We start from the raw sequence: 20,905 nt of genomic DNA, 5'->3' as shown, positions 1-20,905 counted from the left end.
GCAATAGAAGCGCCAAAGATTAGGGGTCAGAAAATCTGTCAGAATCCTGACGCCACACCCCTGAACAGTGCGATTCGGGCAAGCCGTTTAGTGTCAGTGGGCTGCAGCTTTATTTTCTATGAAAGCTGACATGACATGTACTACAGAAGTGATCTTTCAGCTTTGCCTCACGGCTCATCACAAGTCCTGATGATTCACCAAGGCAGAGTCCTCAGGCCCTTGAACTTTCTCCTCATTTCGTGGGACCACGACACTCCAAGTCTCTCTGTGGTGCCCTTCTGTTCTTTCCCCCACTCTTTTCCTTTTATTGGAATAATTTTATTTTTTTTAATAAGCACATGGCAAATGTGCCTTCTTTTTTACTACAGTTCTGAGTTTTAATACATGCATGGGTTAGTGTAACCATCACCACTACAGTAGAAAATAGAAAGCAGTTATTTCTCTCCTTGGTTTCTTATGCTGTGATACCCTGGGTAGTACTGGCGTGCTCATATACCCACGCCTTAGCAACCTCTGTGTTGTTTCAAATTAGTCAGACTTTTGTTGTTGTAACCCACTACTGAGACAACCAACTAAAAAGAGAGAAAGTTTAGTTCCTTCCACAGTTTCAGAGGTTCCAGTGTTGGGGAGCCCATCTATACAGTTCACTTTTGTATGCCAACTTCCAGCAGTACCACATGGTCCCACGGAGGTGTTCTAAAGATGCATTGACCAAAGTTAAATGAGGAGCCAGCATACCTAACTCTTATCTGCCTTTTTTGCTATTATTAATGTCTGTTCTTACATAAAGACCACCCCAGAATTTAGTGGCTTTAAACGGTAGCTGTGCTTATTATATTTTCTGACACTGTGGGTCAAGGAATCAGGGCTTGCTAGGAAATTCTTTTGCACCATATAATGATATAAATTATACACATATATAATGATATAAATTATATATACATATATAATGATAGAAATTATCATTACCCACTGGTATTCACATTGTGGCTCAGTCAACCTGAAAGGTCTAAGGCAATTCTGCTACATGTCCCCTCTTGGTGAGGACAGCTACAGGGTCAGCCGTCTCTACCCATTCACGTCAGAGGCTCTCCATGGTGACCCTGCACTGTAAGGGGAAGATTTCCAAGGAGTGTCACTGCCACATAGTCTGTGGCTAGCATAGTCGTCAGAGAATCCACCCAAATTCAGACAGAGACTGATGGCTTCCGGTTCTTAACGGAAAAAGGATCTAAAAACTTGGTGACCATTTGAACCCATCATTATTGGCAAAGAGTCACATGGTGTCGAGGGCAGAGCCATGTCAATGATTAAATTCTGTGCCTTACTCCTGCATGTGGGTTTTATTCAGCATAAAGAAGGAAGCAGAAATTTCCCCACCTCTCAACCACCAGGGATAATTACCAGTCACACTGTATGGTTAGCATACTGAACACGGACTGACACGTGCATTTGGTGTATGTGGACCATATTGGTGCAAAGGTAGAGGTTTTTAATAAGCATTATTCGATTTTATTTTTGATTAAGGTTAATTGAAAAGAGAACTTTGATTGAACCTCTGGATCTCAGCTAGAACTCATCCATCCCCAAAGCAATTTTCCACATATATATTTTTAAAAAACACCCACAGACCCCCAACTGTGAGCTTTATTGCTTTATCACTTGCGAACGTGTTTAGCTCTGTAGGGAAACAACTTCGATTTCACTAACAACAAGAGAAGGTCACCAAGAAGGGAGCTATATTGAACCTCTTTCTTTCCCTCCTCTGTCTGCACAGTGCCGTCTTCTGGACCTCAAAACTTACGGGTCTCGGAAGAATGGTACAACCGGTTGCGCATAACATGGGACCCACCATCTGCCCCTGTGAAGGGCTATAGGATTGTCTACAAACCTGTGAGCGGTAAGGTCCTCTTAGAACCACGAGTAGACAGCTCAAGAAAAAATTTTTTAAAAATTTAATTACATTAAAAAATTGTGTGTGTGTGTCTGTGGTTTCCTTTGCCAGAGCATGCAAGTTGAGGTCAGAGGACAGCTTGGAGGAGTCAGGTCTCTCCATCCATCGAGTGGGTTCTAGGTGTCAAACACAAATGGCCAGGCTTGACAGCAAATCACTGACACCAAGTATAATTTAAGAACATTTGGTCACTGTTTCTATCAGGTGTTTGATCTTATATTTTAAATAGCTGGAAATTGCTTCCTGTCTTTTTTGAGGAGAATGTTTTTGCATAATGTCCCCACCTGATGGGCAGACATCATTAGAAGGATGGATTGATGACCTCAGGTAGAAATCTAGCAGCAGACCAGTGAACAGAGTAGAATGCCTACTCAATGTGCATTTCCCCAACCTAATCTTAACCTAGGTAGAGAATGAGTCTAGGGAAAGCTGGGCTTGGCTCAACAGACGTGTAAGCTCTGTTAAAATCTGTACTTTGGAATTTTTCTTTTGTTTCTTCTTGGATCAGCTGGGTAAATTCCATCAACAAACTTTTCTTTGTCTTCAATTAAAAAAGCATGTTGTGAAAAAAAATAAAAAAAAAAGAAAAGAAAAGAAAAGAAAAAAAGCATGTTGTGGGGTAAAACCCATTAAAATGAAAAATGACTTCATGAGAGACTCTTTCTTTTCTACCTCCAGATCACTCTATACTCTTATGTGTCTTTATTCCCTGATAATATTATATATGTATGCAATGTATCTTGATCAAATCTGCCCCCATTTCCCTCTTCCAACTACTTTTTGCCCCTCCAATGTATGTCCCCTACATCATTATATTTTAAAGGCAGATGAACAATTCAAACAGGGAATGCTTTGATTCTGGTCTATAGACAGTGAAGGGGAACTTGGGTATCAGCACCCACTACAATTCTGCCTCTCTAACCTTCATATTCTCATGGGAGTTTAAACAGGAAAATATATGTATTATAAATATCTTTTCAATTTTCTAGACCTGACCCTCAGAACTCTGGCTGTTCAGCAGAAATCTGAAATCCAGTTATTCTTAATTGGCAGGAAAAAAAAAACAGTTAAAAGCTCTTTGAGGGCCATGGAAAATTGCTTTTTTTCTCTCAAAAACGTCAGTGGTCCCAATCTGTCAATTTAGGCATTGCTACTGCCCTTATTCCAATCTTCATTTTTCCTCTTCTGATAATTATCTAGCTCATGTGATTGTGGTAGTCCCATTTCCAATTTCTCTTGGAAAAATATCTTTATGAACCAAGAAAATAAGAGTGGCCATAGACAGTGGCCTGCTCTGCCCTGACTCTTTCCAGACCCCTCGCTGATTTTATTTCCTTTGTCTCTTTGTTAGAGGTCTAAGGTGTATGCTAGTTTGTAAGAAATCCTTATGTATGCTTCCTGGGTCCTTTGAAAAATACATGTCATACTTTCTGAGTACAAATATCTTTAGTTCACAGCACTCTTCTGCCTCAGCATAATAGTCCTGCTGTGTCCAGCATGTCAGTAGTCTTGGGGTTTTCCTGGAGAGGCAGCTACATGTGATCTTTATAGCATAGGAATTATGACTGCCACAACACATGCCCCCAGAAACACATAAACAGGCTGCTAGAAGTGGGTATCTGGGGGAAAGTGAAGCGCGTTTAGAAATTACCACTAACTCAAAGCTCTTTAAAGAGTAGTCACATAAAAGGAAAGACAGCCAGGTGAACAATTAGAATAGGATGCAGCACAGAATGTTCTTAATACGTGAGACACCAGAGAGTTGAATCCAGTCAAAGGCCACAAAGGCCTCAAAATCTGGCGATGGGATAGGAGGAGATGGAGCGATAGTGGCGACCTCTGCACAGATCTTCCTATGACAAGGTGTGGTCTGGTGTCCAGGACAGGGCTTTCTGTCCTTGACATGCGCTGGGAACAAAGCAGCTAACTAAGTGAAGGCAGTCGGGAATTACTTCACCTGAGCAAGTGCTGATGGCTTCTTGCAATGTAGAAGGCAGAATAAGGTAAGAGATGAGTGGATCAGTGAGGTACACCAACTTTGGGACGACAAAGGATAAAACACTGCCGGAAAAGGACTAAGATGTGACTTTCGAGACAGATGATACTAGACTCCAGCCTCAGCCTCACTGTTGGCTTGCTGGGCCATCCTGGGCAGCAGTTAAGAGTTGGCTGAGTAGTCCTCTCTGAGAACGCGTGTGTGTCGTGACTGGAGTGTATACTCTGTCTCTTTCAGTTCCTGGTCAAACCCTGGAGACGTTCGTGGGCGCTGACATTAACACCATTGTTATCACCAATCTCCTCAGTGGGATGGACTATAACGTGAAGATATTTGCTTCCCAGGCCGCAGGCTTCAGCGACGCTCTGACTGGCCTCGTGAAAACCCGTAAGCCTGATTTAATGTCTGCTCGCTTCAGCCCCGCCAGTGGCTCTGTGCTTGGTTTCACCTGTGTCTCGTCTCTCAGCTCCATTTTCAGTGCAACCATTGGCTTTTCTTTCCTCCTCGTTTCCCTCTCTGGATGGCATTTTGTGGAAAGAAGGGTGTGGCAGTTTCTCAGGGCCGTCCAGAGTCCTAGTTGGCAGGCAGATGCCAGCAGCTGCTTTTTCCAATCGGCTTGATGGTTGCAGATAGGGATTTTCCTCTGGAAAAGTCTGTTTGTTGGCCCTTTTCAAATTAGGTGAATTTTTCCAAGCAGCCTGTAGTTTGGCATGGCCAGTGTCAGTTAAAGCTGGGCCAAGGAGAAATTTGCCTTTTCTCAAAGTATTGCCACCCCACCATCGTCACATGTGATCTCGGTCTCTGTCTGTCTCTCTCACACACACCACCACCACTATTTTCTGAAAGTGCATGTCACAGCACGCTAAGGACTTCTTATATTCTTATGTGGACTTTCAGTTTGGAATTTCTCATTGGTACCAGAACCCCTAAACACACACGGAATTGTGTAGGGCTTTCCAGGTTTCAACAGATGTGTTGTATTGTTCTGGCATTTGTTATATACGTCCACATCACCTGTTGGATGCAGTTCTTTAGATCAACTTATATTTTTTTAGGTACAAATACTTTTTTAAAAACCCATATACCTATGATAAACACAAGATGGTACTTTTTTATATTTTTTTTAATTTTTAAATTTTTTTTAAATTTATTTATTTATTAAGGATTTCTGCCTCCTCCCCGCCACAGCCTTCCAATTTCCCTCCCCCTCCCCCGATCAAGTCCCTCTCCCTCATCAGCTTGAAGAGCAATCAGGGTTCCCTGACCTGTGGGAAGTCCAAGGACCGCCCACCTCAGATGGTACTTTTTATACTTAGGGATTACACACCTTAATCCCAGTACTCAGGAGATAGAGGCAGGCAGGTCTCTGGGAGTTCCAGGACAGCCACAGCCACATCATACAGGGACCCTGTCACAAAAGCAAGCAGAACAAAAGAAGATAACGTACAAATGAAGATGATGTGACCCAGCACTCAGGAAAATAAGCCCGTGTGCTAGCAGTAGCATGCACCTTGCTCTTAGACTTACAGTCAGAGAATAATTGATGGGAGACTTTACTGTGCTTTGTATTAGTGATCTCCCTGGACAAAGTAGTTACCTTCTCAGAGCCAAAGCTTCTCAATTCTAAGATGAAGACAGTAACTGTCTGATAGCAGCCATGGCGTAGATGAAGGAGCTAATGTATGCAAAGCACTCATTGCATTTTACCTTTTCCCTAAGAATATATGTGTCCTTTTTATTTAGGAATAGCAGACAGTCTGCTTCATGGGTCTTGTTTTGTATATATTTAAGTGATAAAATAATTTTCTTCTGTTCTTCCATTTTATGTGGGTTGATAAGTTTCCCGCTTCTGAGTCTAGTGCCCTGGCTGAGATTTTTCCCATCAGTTACTTCCAGAGCCAGGTATAATCTGTGTGCTGTCTGCAGTGTGACATAGCTTTCTTTCTGTTTCGTTACAGTGTTCTTAGGTGTGACGGATCTCCAAGCCCATCAGGTTGAAACAACAAGCTTGTGTGCTCGGTGGCAAATACACCGCCATGCCACAGCCTATAGGATAGTTCTAGAATCCCTTCAAGGTAAGTACAGTTCTGTGAAGTGCTTACATGCTTGGTTCTGTGCAAACCATGGAGGACAAACCACATCACAGCAGAGTCCTGTTCTGGGAGCTGCAGTTTCAGGGCTCAGAGATGCAGAATTAGACAGCAGACCAGCTGACCTTAACTCTTGAGGTTTTCTCGTCTGTAACAAATATTACCATAACATTGCTTTTCCCTCGTGGGGGGTTGTGAGAAGTTATAGCCTTGGTTATGATTAGTTTCAAAATTAGTTCCAAGATAAAGAAATACCACATTTGACTCAATCCATAAAACAGAAATATGGCTTAATAAACTAGTGTGACCATTTGAAAGCAGGTCTCCTATAGATTATGAGCAGTAGAAGGAACATTCTAGAACATTTTTTTGTCAGGTCCAGCCAAGGTAGTGTCTCCATAGACTTATGCCACCATGTCCTTGGTTCCCTTAGTGTAATAGAAGCCTGACATTGCCTACTTCCATAGGAGTTAATTTAAAATAGAATAAACAGTGATGACAAGAAAAGGTTTAAAAAACTATAAATTTTGTGCTTATATGAAATATGAATTATGGATGTTTATGCCAAAGGAAATAAAAGATATACCACGAGTGGAAAAACAACTGCAGAATTTGAGCTCTATTTCATATCCCTTTGTAATCACACTTAATATAGCAAGGTTAATATTTGTTGGCATTTATTAGGTTTAAAGATACTAAGCTTAATAGCCACCCTGCCAGACTGAACCTCAATAATGTATCCTTTTGTGTGGCTTAAGAACTTACAAAGAAAACCCAAGTTCTTGTAGATAGTCATATTTTATAAAAAATAATTTACCGCTTGGGTTGATAAAGATATGTAGAAAAATTAGCTTAATGAATGGAATTAATACCATTTAGAGGTATTTTTTTGCTCAAGATTTTAGGATAATATATTTGCAGAGAAGCACTGAGATTCTTTATCAGAAGATAGGATTAGTGGATATAACTCTTGATCTGGTAAACCCAAACCACAGAGTGTTTCTCTCTGAAGCCAAGGCCTTTGGTGGCCACAAAACGAGTCCGAATGCCTAAGTCTTACACACTTCCTCAGAATTATTTTCAGTCTGCCAGAAACCTTTCAAACTGAATCACTATAGTCATAGAATGTACAGAAGTGCTGTTTCTTTTACTTTTTTTGCCGTGAACATTTGTCGCTGAGGGATTTAGATGCCAAGGTAGCTCCGTTGCCTCTCATCTGATGGCATTTATCAGCTTCCGATTCTAATCTGTCAAAAAGAAGGTTTGGTGAGGTGAAGGTGAGGGTAACTGAGGGGAATGCAGGTCTGATATTTCAGCTGATGGAATTCAGTTCAAAGGATTGGGTTTCTTCTTTGGAGGGGGGAGGGTTGGGGTGGAGCACCTTCATCTTACTGGGATATGTGATTGCTGCTCTGGCCCTCTGCCTACCCTTACTTGTGGTAGGATGCCTGTCATTCCAGTGGGCAGATGAGTCCCGGGTTTTGACCATGCGATGTATTTTATTGGCTAAATATATTGCCTCTGCAGGACCTTCTCTCCCTCTGACCCAGCCAGAGGAGCTAACAGGGAGAAATGGGGCCTGGTTGCTCCTGTGTTGGAGAAAGTTCTATGGTGGGCGGGTCCACTGGCTGCTGAATGCCTCAGTCCTATTTCTAGCCTTGAATGAGTATATATTCTTTTTCCCTCATATATTCCCAGGGGCCTTATCATGTACACCTTTATTCTGGTGTGACGTCAGTAGAGATGTTTCTACTGGAGCCTCAGCTTCCTGTCAGCTAACTCTAAGCTTCGATTTCTCCAGAATGCCCTTATTTGAAATCATTAACAGTGACAATTACCCACCCATTTCCAAGTATAAGCAAACCCTCCAGGTCGCACCATTCAAACTTGTTTATTATACTTACAGACACCTAAAGAAAGGGAGATAAACAAAGGGTCAGTTTATTGACTAATCAGTAGAGGGGCTGGGAGAGTCTGGCTTCAGGGCACATCTGGATCCGGTGTTTGAAAAGAGTCCTTGAGATGGAGCCTTCTCTACTCTGCTTTTGAATTCTCTGCCCTGCTCTGTGAGTGGGCTCCAGTCGCATCCAGAGTGACATCCTTCCAGCTCCTAGCTTCACAGGCGTGGTGAAAAGAGAATTTTCTTTCCCAATATTTCCAACAGAAGTCCAGAAACCTGAGTCATCCTGGTCTGGTTTGATCACATGCCCCTAAATCTGTCATTGAGTGCACAGGGATGAAATAAACAGACTGGTTGGACCTGGTCACTTTCACTAACTATGTCTGGTGGCAATGGCCAGGAATATCAGGGTGGTATTTAATGCTGTCCAGATTATAATTACGAAGAGGGGAGGGGAGGGATCAAAAGAAAGAAGGATGCCATTCAAGGCTGGCCGGCACAAGACATGTGCTCGCGTGAACGTTTTGACATTTTTATGGCTAGGAGGGGGGAGATCACCAGCAGGACAAGGCCCCTCTGGGGAAGAGAATGAAATGAAACTTGTCAGTTATCCATTTGCCAAATTCAGGCATGGGCTTTGGCTAATTCTGGCGTAGATCCAAGTGAGAGACTTTGAATTGGCAACTCAGTCACCTGTGAGCGCCCACATGACATCCCAGTTGCCCTTCTTCCCCATCTGTTTTCAGGCTGACGTGGCAGCCAAGGTGGGATGCAGCATTTCTCTGTGTTCCTGCCATGAAGGCCCAATGCTGTGTGTTCTCCCTAATATGTAGAACATTCCTGTAGACCACCTAGGAAAGAGTTCAGAGGGTGCACCTCCCCCCTTCTCTCCTTTTAGGCGCTCAGATGCCAACTTTGTGGTAGTGTCTTTATCTGGGAGAGAGGATATGTATCCTCTGCAGTGTATCGGAGTAGCTATCTACCTCACCAAAGACCTACGTTCAAAAGAAATGTACACAGAACCCACTGCAAAATCAAACTGTCCGACACAGAGGCACGGTATTGGAGGTCAGGTATTTGAGAAACCCAGGAAAAGAAAGTATGCCTTTTATATTTTATATTTTATGTCATAATATTCTCACATGATCCTTGTCCTGGTCCCTCATAGTCTCTCTACATATGGCCATCGGCAGCCTCTCAAGGCATTTTGGGGGGTTGGATGGGGGAGTCAAGGTGGTGACGTCATTACCAACATGATAACAATCCAGAGAATTTAGATTATCTTGCTTCTTAGAAATAAATACACAAAGACGGAACATTTTATCCTGTTCCAGAAAATCAAACTAAATTAACTTTCCCCTGTGGGCAGAGGGATTGAAAGAATTAGTCACCATGCCATCACTCTTGATCTTGTTTTTCTTTAAGGCAAAGCCATTAGACTTGAATGGCACATGCCAAAAGCAACATGCGAACATCCCGACTCACGGAGCCCCTCTTTGTTAGTGTTGGGAGTCAAACTAATACTATTTGCCGTTCATTTTAATGTGCCCACTCCAATTTTCCAACATTTATGGATTTATTATTTTTTTCAGTAAAGCCCATTAATATTCTGTTTTCAAGGGTCTTTAAAGTACACAGATATCCATGATAAATGGGAAATGGCGGAGACAGAGCATTTCTAGAGACCATTCCCTGGAGAGTCCACGGAGAGCTCTTGTGGTCATAGACCTTTCTACTCCATGTGTAGGATCAGGAAATGCTTCTGTATGGGCAACTTACTGAGACCTCCAGGCGGTCGCAAAGGGTGCTTAACAGAGAGAAACAGTTAGTGAGGGTTTCTGAGCCTTGGAACCCCAGAGTGAACTTGACTAGCAAAGCCAAGCACTGGGTTTCCAAAGTTTGTTTCTTTCACAGTAAAGTATAATCTCATAAAATGGTCGCAGCTTTTAAATTTAGTGTTATTGTCACAGGGGCAGGCTGTGTGGAAGTCAGAGGACAGCTTTGTGGAGTTTTCAGTGAGTTCTAGGGATCAAAGTCAGGTCAGCAGGTGCGCTGGGCAAGGCATCTTATCCAGCGGTGCCATCTTGCTGGCCCAGTAACGATGCTTTTCACTTCAGCAGCACATATGATGTGTGAGAAATAACTAAGGTAGGGCGTATTTAATTGTGAGCAAATATACTTGACTTTCTTTTTTGTAATGCTGGTCAACCCCCCGGCCTCAGTCAAGCTGGAGAAGCCCTAGGCTATATCTCAGCCCAGTGCAGATATATTAACAAATATTACTTTGTAAAGTTCACTTCTGAAATTCTTTGATATTTACAGAATTCAAAAATGAATTTCAAATAACTTTAATTTAAAGGCCAAGATTTTTCCATAGCTAAAATTCAAAATGTTTATATGATACATGAATATTGATACAGATTGAAATATAAAGTCAAAGCTAATGTCTAGATGTCATGTTTTTCAAGAGACGAAAATTCTCTGATGTTTTCACTTAATAATTAATTCATCTATTTTTCTATTTTGTATATGTTGTTTTTTAAACTAGACTTCTGAAGTGATATATTTGGAGAAGTAGATGGTTTCTATTAACCATTAAACAAAATGTGTAATGCGTCAATTGAATCCATGAAGCCTTTGACAGCAGTTTCTGAATTCCTAACAATGAGCAGCTGTAAGACTTTGATGAAGCATATGCAATTTGAGTTGGAGGGATGGCTCAGCCATTAAGAGCGCTTGCTGCTCTTGCAGAGGGCCCGAGCTAGTTTCTAGGACACTTGTTGGGTAGCGAATGGCTTCTTATAACTCCAACTCTTAGGGAATCCAATACCTTCTTCAGGCCTCTTCCAGTACCTACACAAAAATGAGATATGCCCTCCCATAGACATACTCACAAATTAAAAAAAAAAAACTTCAGGAAAAACAAAGGACATGATTTATGGAAACGAATCTAGAATTAATCCCAAGGCAAGTTTTTAAAGTTACATTTTATTTGGGTATTTGGTAATGGGGGAGGGGGGAGTGTGTGCACGCCACAGCAAGTGTGGAGGACCGTTTGTGGCAACTGGGTTCGTTCTTCTGCCATGAAGGCTCCAAGGCTCTAACTCAAGTCCTTGGACTTGGTGGTAAACACCTTTACCCACTGAATCATCTTGCTGGCCCCTAGAGGGAAATTGTAATAGTTGTTCTTTTTGTAGTAATGCTAATTCTTCATTCCAGCCTGATATCCTTTATGGCAAAAAATAAATGATATTCCTAATTCTGAAACTTTCCAGTGATTTAAAACCAACAAAAGCCAGCGCGTACTTACGAGGACCCCTCACCTGGTCTCTAGCTAATGAGCGTACACCACGTTCAGACTGCTCATTTTGAAGTCCTGAGTCTTTAGTTTGCATTGTTTTATGATGTAGTGATGGACAGTTCTATGATCTGAATTTAGAGTTGGAATTCAAGTTTCAGTTCAGTGACTGAGCTAGGGACTGTAGTAACTTGTTAATGTTTCTGGCCTCCAGTTTCTTGTCTTCAGATTGGGGATAACGACAAATGGTGTAAGATTAGAGTGGATTAATAGACATAAAATCTTTATGATAGTTCTTAGCACATGGTAAACATTCATTAAATGTTTTGGCAGCTGTTATTTGTGGTGGGGCTTATCGCTGAAGTGCACTCAAGGAACCTGGAATAAAACAGGCTGTCAATATATGATGCAGATGGTGAATCCACCTCCTCTCGTTCCAGACCCTAGGGCCAGCACTAATTCTTCCAGAGAAGTGTAGCGATTTTTATTCTGAATTCGCGGGGAAAGAGAAGGGGACCAATAGTTACTCTTCCACCCTTCTTTGTGTCTTCAACGCAGTGAAGACAGAAGACGTGATGATGTGCAGTTGGTGCAGGCCACACAGATCCTTGGACCAAAAGGGCCTGAGAACCAGTGACTGGGAGACAGTACTCCTGTCTCTGTGGCCTTAAACCACTTAAACATCATGCCCACGTTGAAAGACTAGGAAGGGGTTTCATTGTGCCGTTAGGGAGTTTAGAAATGGCCTTCTAAGCTTGCTGAATCTCCTTCATGGTAGATAAGACAGGATAGCTGTGACATGACATGACATGATTGACATGAGATGACAGACACGACACAGGCGTCAGCTAAACATCAAGACTGGAGGAATGTTGTCTGTGGATAGAATGCTCCCCTGGTCTGCACAAGGCCCAGGGTTCAATCCTTAGCACCCCATCATAAAATGGCATGGTTGCCCACATCTGTCACCCCAGCATTCAGAAGGTGGAGGTAGAGGGTCAGAAATTCAAGGTTGCTTTCAGCTACATAATGAGCTGGGGGTCTGGGTGAGGGGTACTAAGGGAGGAGGAAGAGGGCTTCCGTGGGAACGAGGGGGAAAAAAGGGCGGGAATGGAACGCATGTGCCGTGGAAGCAAAGTGGGGTCTATTTGAGGAGACAAAGGGGACCACAAGGAGGAGGACAGGGAAGGACAATAGAGAAGGGGAATGACTTAAAATAAATTTAATGAAACATGCGTGGACATGCTGTGATGAAACCCACCATTAAAATACTAATAAAAACAAACATAAACAAAAAACCAAGGGTGACAGAGAAGAGAGCGGGCTCTCTGGAACTCCTACATTGTCCTGCATTGTTCTGATAGTTCCCTAAGCCTCTGTGCCTGTTTCTTTGAGAACAGATTCCAATTACAGTGTCTTAGATGATACTAAGTTGCAAGGGGTTAAAGATGTGTCCTTCTGTGTCATTTTGTGGCCATGTGACTATGTTATGGTGAATAAAGTTGAATAAAAGAGAATTTAGTGCCACAGATGAGTTAAGATGCATGCATATAATTCTTCTTCTAATAAAGGCTTGAACTTGGCGATTTTTAAAATGAAAAGCCTTATTTTTGTCCATATTAAATGTAATGTTTAACAGGAAAAAATTAAGTAGATTTATAAAACCTTTATCTGGAGATACAATACTGCAAATGGATGTAAATGCTGGGGTTACTTGACGGAGACTATTCCTATTATGCATTTTGGAAGCCAATAATTAAAATAATGACTGTGTCTTTTTCCTGTCATATATGTGTGTTCTGTTTCTCTTTGATTGTAGATACACAAGCGCAAGAATCTACCTTGGGGGGAGGTGTAAACAGGCATTGCTTCTATGGACTTCAGCCAGATTCAGACTATAAAATCAGTGTTTACACGAAGCTCCAGGAGATCGAGGGACCAAGTGTGAGCATCATGCAAAGAACACGTAAGTCAAATGTCTTCTGATTATGTGCTATTTGCCCCTCACTATGAGCAAATAGCACATTGATATGGCTCTGCCTCTTCCCTCTATTTAAGAAAGCGGTAGCTATTGCTGCCCAGGAGTATGGAGAATGCACTTTTTTTTCTTTAATCCACCCCAAATTCTTTGCAGTGTCCCTATACTTTTCCATTCTCTATATGTTGCACAAGAGACCACAAGGCCATCTGACGGCAAAAGACTCGAAACAATGATTTACATTATGACCCAAATGCATAAGAAGCATTCATGGAATGTGGTGTGTGAAACTGAGCTTGAGGACAATGCTATTTTACCACAGCAATGAGGGCAGGCTCAGAGCCAACACGTTCCAACCAGCTGACCCTCGAGTTATGGCCTCCTTAACTGGAGGTCCTTGTGCTGTTTTTCAAGTTGAAGCCCAGCTCTGATGCATGGAATGGAAGAGCAAAGTATAAAGTTAAAACGAAGTACATTTTACATGTTCCAAGGAATGGACGGTTTCAGCTTCTTGGGTTGGCTTTTAATCCGAAGTTCCTGACCTGAAGGCCACAGCCATTAAAATGGATAAAGTAGATTTAATAGTAGCAGGTTGAGGGCAGTGGTGTTTATGTGCCTAGCTCAATATCTCTAATTTAAATTCAAATTCCTGAGGATGAACTTCTGAATAGGTGGTGGGTGGTGGGATTTCCTTCTGGTTCTGCATGGCATTTACGGAGAACTAAAAACTTGGATAGATCTTCTAGCTTCCAGAACCATGGAGAAAGAAATCACAATTAACATATTCCGTTAAAACACACCTGATAAGCAGATAGAAAATAATTCATGCCTTTAATTGCAGCACTAAGGAGGCAGAGGCAGGGGGATCTCTGTGAGTTAGAGGCTGGCCATTACTACCCAATGAGATGCTTTGTTACAAAATTGGTTAAAAATATAATAAGGAAAATCATCTAAAGTTTTAATATATAAAATGTATTTCACAATAAATATATTTAACATATGTATATATGTTCTGATATATAATTTATATATCATAAACTCTAAGAGCCATTTCATGTAGCAACTCAGTTATTTTGAGTACATTTGAAGAATCATTTAGACATCACTACTTTCCCATCTTAATGCATTTCCATCAACTCAAAAACATATTATCCATAACCTCTTTCCTTTCCACCCATATGTAACCCCATGTAATGCCCTTTATTTTGTATTTCCCTTTCCTGGACAGTTCATATGAATGAAAATATACAACAATCTTCTGTATCTGCTGCATGTCTTTGAAATTTACCAAGGACTTCAAGTGTATCCAGTGTTTGATTTTCTTATTGTTGATTAGCATTCTGTTTTGTACACTGATGACAAGTTATGCTGGAGAGGCTTTGGGGAAAAAGGAACACTTCTGCATTGCTGGTGGGAGTGCAAACTGGTAGTCACTTTGGATATCAGTATGGTGATTTTTCAAAAAATTGGAAAGCAACCTACCTCAAGACCCAGCAATACCACTTTTTGGTATATACACAAGATATTTATCATAACACAAGGACATGTGCTCAACCTATGTTTATAGCAGCATTCTTTGAAATAACCAGAACCTGGAAACAACTCAAATGCCCCTTGACTGAAGAATGGAAAAGAAAAATGTGGTATATTTACACAATGGAGTACTACACAGAAGAAAAAAAAGAGTAAAACCATGGAAGAGGGTAGAAGGGGAGGGGAATGGAAGGGAGGAGAGCAAAGAAAAATAAAAACAATCAAAAAAAGAGAAAAGAATTCTGCTTTATGGATATGCATCATCTATTTTTTTGACATTAACAGGTCTTTGGTATACATGACTTGGATGTATTTTTGGATCTCTGGGAGATCACTTTCTACTATCATTGTCTTGGGTGGTTAACACATCTGAGGCTCTTTTTACTCTTCAGTAAAATTAAATATCTATTTTCTTATCACCAATATCGGCAGGAGAGATTTAATACCTTTGAGCTTTCAACTAGTGTTTTATTGGACACAAACTTCTATCTTCACGATTGTCTTCTTGGGAGTCACAATTTAGAGCCAAAGAGGAGGTGGATCTCACTATCACGTGCTTTCTCTGGACCTTTACTTTAATTTTTTTTTTAAAAATACATTTTGAAAACTTTGGACATCTTTCAGATATAGTCCATGCACTTTCCTGGTGCCAATCTGCTCAAAGCTGTTGATTGCTGTGTTCCCAGGCTCATAGGCTGAGTTCTTTGTTCAAATTTAGTGATTGTCTGACTGTTAAAAATGGTTGAGTTTGTGACCTGTGGTCTACTTTAGCAACCCCTAACCTTAATTTCAACCACTGTTAGCGACTAACCCAGGGTTAATTCCAATTGGGATCTCTTAGTTTGATGTAAATATTTCCCTGATATGGAAAACATCTGTCTTCTTGTAGCTTCCATCCCCTGGCTCGAGTTCAACTTTCTGAGGCAATGCAGATCAGGACAGTTTGTCGGCTCTGTGGCAGCCCCTCGTATGGCTGAAGACAGGGACCATCTGTGTGCCACGTAAAGAGGATACACACGTGGCACCCGGGTGTGTGCTCTTCATACCCAAGAGATGCTTGGGCCAGAAGTTCTGTCCAAACAAACTGCCTCTTGATTTGATTCTGAGTTTACTTATGACACTGAGGATATGACTCAACCTTCTATATGAGAGATAAAGCTTGGCAGTAAAGAAGACCCATGGTTCTCAAGTTATTTAGAGTCCTAAGCCAGGCTTCCGAAGCCTGGCTTATAATGGTGATCTAATGAAAGTTTTGCAATCATAGTTTAGTATTAAAAACCCTCCCTCTCTCTTCTCTCTCTCCTTTTTAATTTTAGAATTCCCAAAGAATTCGAAACAACAGTGATTCATGTATCCACAACAAAACAGCAGCAACACGCAAAGTGTCTTCCTTTGTTCTGTCTTCTAGAAAGACATGTTTCTACCACTGTCGTTTCTTCTACAGAATGCTTTGGACTTTGCCCACAAATGGGCTCCTGCCATGGTGTCCTATGACTTGCTTTGTTTCACATAAACATTAGTTCATGGATTTTTTTTTCTTTATTAGTAATGTACAGTTACCTCATACTCTCGCGTAGACTCATGCCTCTTAGATAATTTAATTTTAATGAGCCCCAGATTAGAAAAGACTACAAAACTCATCGCTTCTAATGAAGAAATTCTCTTTGTAACATCTGTCAGAACTCGAACTCTTCCAGCTGTTGGCCGCTTGAAGTTGAACTTCCCCTTTGTGAATGGCCATTATTAGTAGAGGGACTTCCCACATATTAAACTGGGAGAGTAAGGCTTTTCTGTTTATTTCCCCCTAAATCTTCAGTGTCAGGTCTTAATGAAAATGAAAAATAAAATATTACTTTATCTTTGCCTAATGGTCCTACAACTCCGTGGTCCTTTGCCACTCCTCTTCCTAAGTTTCCTTAGGTCATCTTCACGGTGTAGGTTGAAACTATCTGAACACACGAAGTATTTATTCTTGGGCCTCAGAACTGAAAGACTTTTTTTTTTTTTTTTTCAGATGCACACTGAACAGAATAGAGTGAATCACATTTCATTCGTAGCTGGTCTCCTTGGGGACACACAGGATGGGAAGGGTTAGAAGTGTCAGGGATCAAGGATTGATGGTCAGTGGTTAGGGAAACAGGATGGAAATGGAGTTCACTGTGTATGTGAAAACAGCCAGAACCTACATCTCAAATGAAGGCTAGGATTTCTGCCTTAAATCAGCATCAGAACCACTTTGTAGCTGGCAGTTTGATTACATCGACTCCTGCTGGGCAGACTGAATGGGGGTGGAATGGCACTTCAAGCCTTTGGTGTGCAAAGAAAGGGTGGATAAAAGCCACTTTTCACAGGCTGTGACTAGTTTATAGCAGTCATAAAATTCTTCAAGAAGCCAGTTATCAACATCATTGATAACCTTGAATAAAAGATTTTCTATATTACTTCCCTCTCTTCTCTGTGATGAGATCACTAATGGGCGCTCTTTGTCCTTTTCCTACACAGAATCACTTCCCACAGAGCCACCAACGTTTGCTCCAACCATTCCACCAGCAAAGGAAGGTAAGAGAACAGTAGGGGCAGTGTGATTCTCCATCCTAGATGTTTGCTGCTTTTAGTCGTTCGTTCAGGGGAAAAACCAAATCGGGAGCGGGAGAGACGGCTCAGCAGTAAAGAGCACACATTGCTTTTGCAGAGGACTCGAGTTTGGTTCCCAGCACCTCCATGAAGCAGCTCCCAACCCTATAACTCCAGCTCCAGGGTGATCCAAAGCCCCTGGCTTCCTGGGATATCTCATTCACATGTATAAATAAATACACACCACTAAAAAATAATATAAATTTTAGAAAAAAACCGAAATATTTATACACAATATTTGTTGTCTTACCTACTCTTTTTCTTAACATACATTCATGTGTTTCAAACCTCGACAATGAAAACAAACCCACTTAATAATAAATTATATACACAGAATGGATTTTTCTTCCAGAATTGCTTAATGTTGATTTCATTGAAAAATCTCAGAATAAAGACTGTTCAGCAAGGAAGAATAGTTATATACTTACATAGTGCAAGTGAAAAGCTAGTGTATAATTGTGAATTCAAGGGGAATGGTCTCCAATTTACCCCTCAAGTGCCTCTCCAGGTTCTTTTCTCATCTCAACAGCTGGAGTTGCCATGGTAACTATTTAAGCCTCTAAACAACGTGTAGTGCTCAATAACTTTTTATCCCATTAGCAAGCATTTATTACCTCTACTATTTATTTTCAAAATGCTCATGTTGGGCATGAGGAATACCATCATAGCACATGGCTGTTGCTTTCTCTTTACTTTCAGTATTATAAGAGAACTGTACACTAAGGCAGCTAGCTAATGCTGTCAATGGCATGAGTTCTAAAGGAGACGCTGGATTCTGATAGCCAGAGAGTGAATTAATGCTCCGTTGGTTGGTGACGGATAAATGGGGGGAATTTCATCTATCTCTGAACAAGCTTCAGTGAAGCATGATTACTAAAAACTCAGAGAGATATTGGGGTTCAGCATGAAAACCAGAAAAGCAAAGGACTCAGCCACTGCCTCTTACCTCGACCTCAGTCCAAAAAGGCGATCCTGCCTCCAAGAATCTCAGAATGAAACCGAAACTGTGAGCTGTCTCCTCCTGTTCTACAATCCTTTCTAGGGCTGGGATTAAAGGCGTGCACCACTGGGATAAAATGAATGCACCTCCCGGTTTCTATAGCAACTAGTATGGCTACTGGGAGTAAAGATGTATATTACTACTGCCTGGTCTGTAAGGCTGACCAGTGGGGCTGTTTTACACTCTGATCTTCAGGCAAGCTTTATTTATTAAAATGCAAGTGAAATGCCACTACACTTGAGAGATAAATAACAAAATAAATAGCGCTCAGTGGCATAGAGTGATCTGGTCCATGTTGTGTTTAGAACCACAATGTTGTGTTTAGAGAACCATCAATGCTTTAATGAGAAACACAGACTAGAGTAAAGATAGAGTTACGAAGGGAATCGTGTCACAACATAAAGGATTTATCCTTCAAAAGTATGGTGCACAGGAAGATCCCTTAAGGGAAGGATGATCTAATAAAATCGTTGCTTAGGAAAGATAACTTTGGACAGGGAGGTGGCTCAGTTTGAAGGCGTAAGTCATAAACAATGCCACACCAGTTTGGAATTATGATTAATAGGGTGGTATTTATTTAAAGGGGAAAAAACTTACAGATAACCGTCCCAGACAACAGCCCTCTGTGCAATCAGGAAGAAGTCTAGTCGCCAGAACTGGAGCAGGAAGCAAAAAGAGCGAGAAGGGAAGTAGCCGCTTTTTTTAAAGGGAGAGAGACCACGCCCCAATGGGCTGGTATCTCAGCGGCTATTGGCTGGAGGAGCGGAAGGACCTCCCACAACACCTCCCTCTTTTGTTTAAGTAAGAGAGTTCTAAACCTACTATGAAATTATATACAATAAGTACAAATATCCTATTCTAACTAGCTTAGGTCTTGTATAATAAATAACTTGGCCAAGTCATGAGAAAAAAGTAACTGCATTTATATAGTCTTCAACCCCATCAAAGATCTGAGAAGGGAAATAATGTTACCTGGGTAATTAGGAAGTTCAGTGAAACAACTTCTAAAACATGCAACAAATCACAGAGACAACTAGCTACCTGGGCAATCACCCAAAGACACGTTAGCAGCATTGAAGCAACCAACTTTGGCTAAGGCCTAACATAACTGACATACCATTTTCAAAGGCAAGCAACTTTTCAAAACTATCTTACCCTGTCTTGGCAGGATATGACAGTCCTGTTTTATCCATTGATGCACACTCTGTATCTCTGTCAGTGGTTGAGGTATGGGCATTTCTTTGCCCAAAGGCCAGTTCTGCCTAAAAGAAAGGCTCCAGGTGGAGTGTCTTTGGTGCTTAACATTCTCTCGGGAATAGAGCAGTGTTGCCAGGAGCAATTGTGTCTCACTACCACAAAACTCTGAGTTAGATTAAAGGCCATTTTCTACAGCTCTTTGAAGAGGTTGAAGACTATCTATCTATACTGAGTATAATCTCTATATATCTAAAGAACCTGATTACTCTAATTATAAATGACAAACTTAGATGACTATTAATCTATATAATTCTCAATGTCTATCTAACTTAAAGACTAAGACAATAAACGACTGTGAAACAAATGAGGACAATGACCTCCAAATATAAATAATGTACAAATATACATTGCAGTATGGTAAATATATATCGATACACAAACAATATATAAGTATTTTAATCAGAGGTAGAAATGTACACTGCAATATGGTAAATATATACAATATATATCAATACAATATATGTCAATACATAAAAAATATTTTAAACAGAGGTAGAAACATGCATGCATACAATAGTTAATATAATTTAACTTTGTATCAATATACAAGAATCAATACCAACATATTTGTCTAAAAACAGTAACTCACAATTACAAATCTATTATCCCATCATCCCTCTTTTTTTTTTTTCAAAATGATCCCTGAGCTTATAAAATTCCTCCCCCAACCCTCAGGACCTCCCGCAACATCAGTTGGTAAAGATCTCACTGCATTACCATGGAAAGCTTGAGTTTGGACCCTAGCATCAACATAGAACCTCGATAAGATGTCTGGAACCTAGGGCAGATAGTTCAAGCTTGTAGTTCAGCAAGTCTAACAAAAAGGTCAAGTTCCAGCTCCAGGTGCTACCCTGTAGGCAGAGAGCCATTGAAGAAAACACCTATATCCACCTCAGGCCTCCAAATGCTTGCACGCACAGACACACGAATGAGCCCATGCATACACATATGTTATGGTACATAGTATTCCCAGCTGGGTAAAAATGTTGATGACCTTCCTCTAATGCAGGCCCACATAGCACCTTCTGGTACTGTGAATGCTAACCAACAGGGCTGAAGCTTCCTGGCAGTACAAATATGATTTCTCCGTGTCCTGTGGCCAAAGGGTGTGGTGTCTTCAGCAATAGGGCCTTACTGTCATGTTCTGGTGGGCAGCCAAGAGCAACAGGAATAGCCTGTATTGTTTTGGAGATTTTGAGGACACCCTTGGCCAACAACATGAGGAGAGGCATCCCACGTCTGGCCCTGGGCTTTTTATTTGAAAA

The 20,905-nt window shown here is 41.1% G+C and overlaps 1 protein-coding gene across 1 annotated transcript in view; it reads left to right on the top strand.

Annotated features, from left to right (window-relative positions):
* Window positions 1-20,905, top strand: part of Col14a1 (collagen type XIV alpha 1 chain) — a 180,041-nt gene that overhangs the window by 86,625 nt on the left and 72,511 nt on the right. The window contains exons 21-25 of the mRNA XM_013348949.2: window positions 1,778-1,900; window positions 4,188-4,337; window positions 5,909-6,025; window positions 13,058-13,204; window positions 17,252-17,308. Coding sequence (XP_013204403.1) covers window positions 1,778-1,900; window positions 4,188-4,337; window positions 5,909-6,025; window positions 13,058-13,204; window positions 17,252-17,308 — 594 coding nt within the window. The remainder of the gene's footprint in view (window positions 1-1,777; window positions 1,901-4,187; window positions 4,338-5,908; window positions 6,026-13,057; window positions 13,205-17,251; window positions 17,309-20,905) is intronic.

This window comes from Microtus ochrogaster, chromosome 15 (assembly GCF_000317375.1).
Source record: "Microtus ochrogaster isolate Prairie Vole_2 chromosome 15, MicOch1.0, whole genome shotgun sequence".
Lineage (NCBI taxonomy): Eukaryota > Metazoa > Chordata > Mammalia > Rodentia > Cricetidae > Microtus > Microtus ochrogaster.
This window is presented reverse-complemented; position numbering and strand designations above follow the sequence as displayed.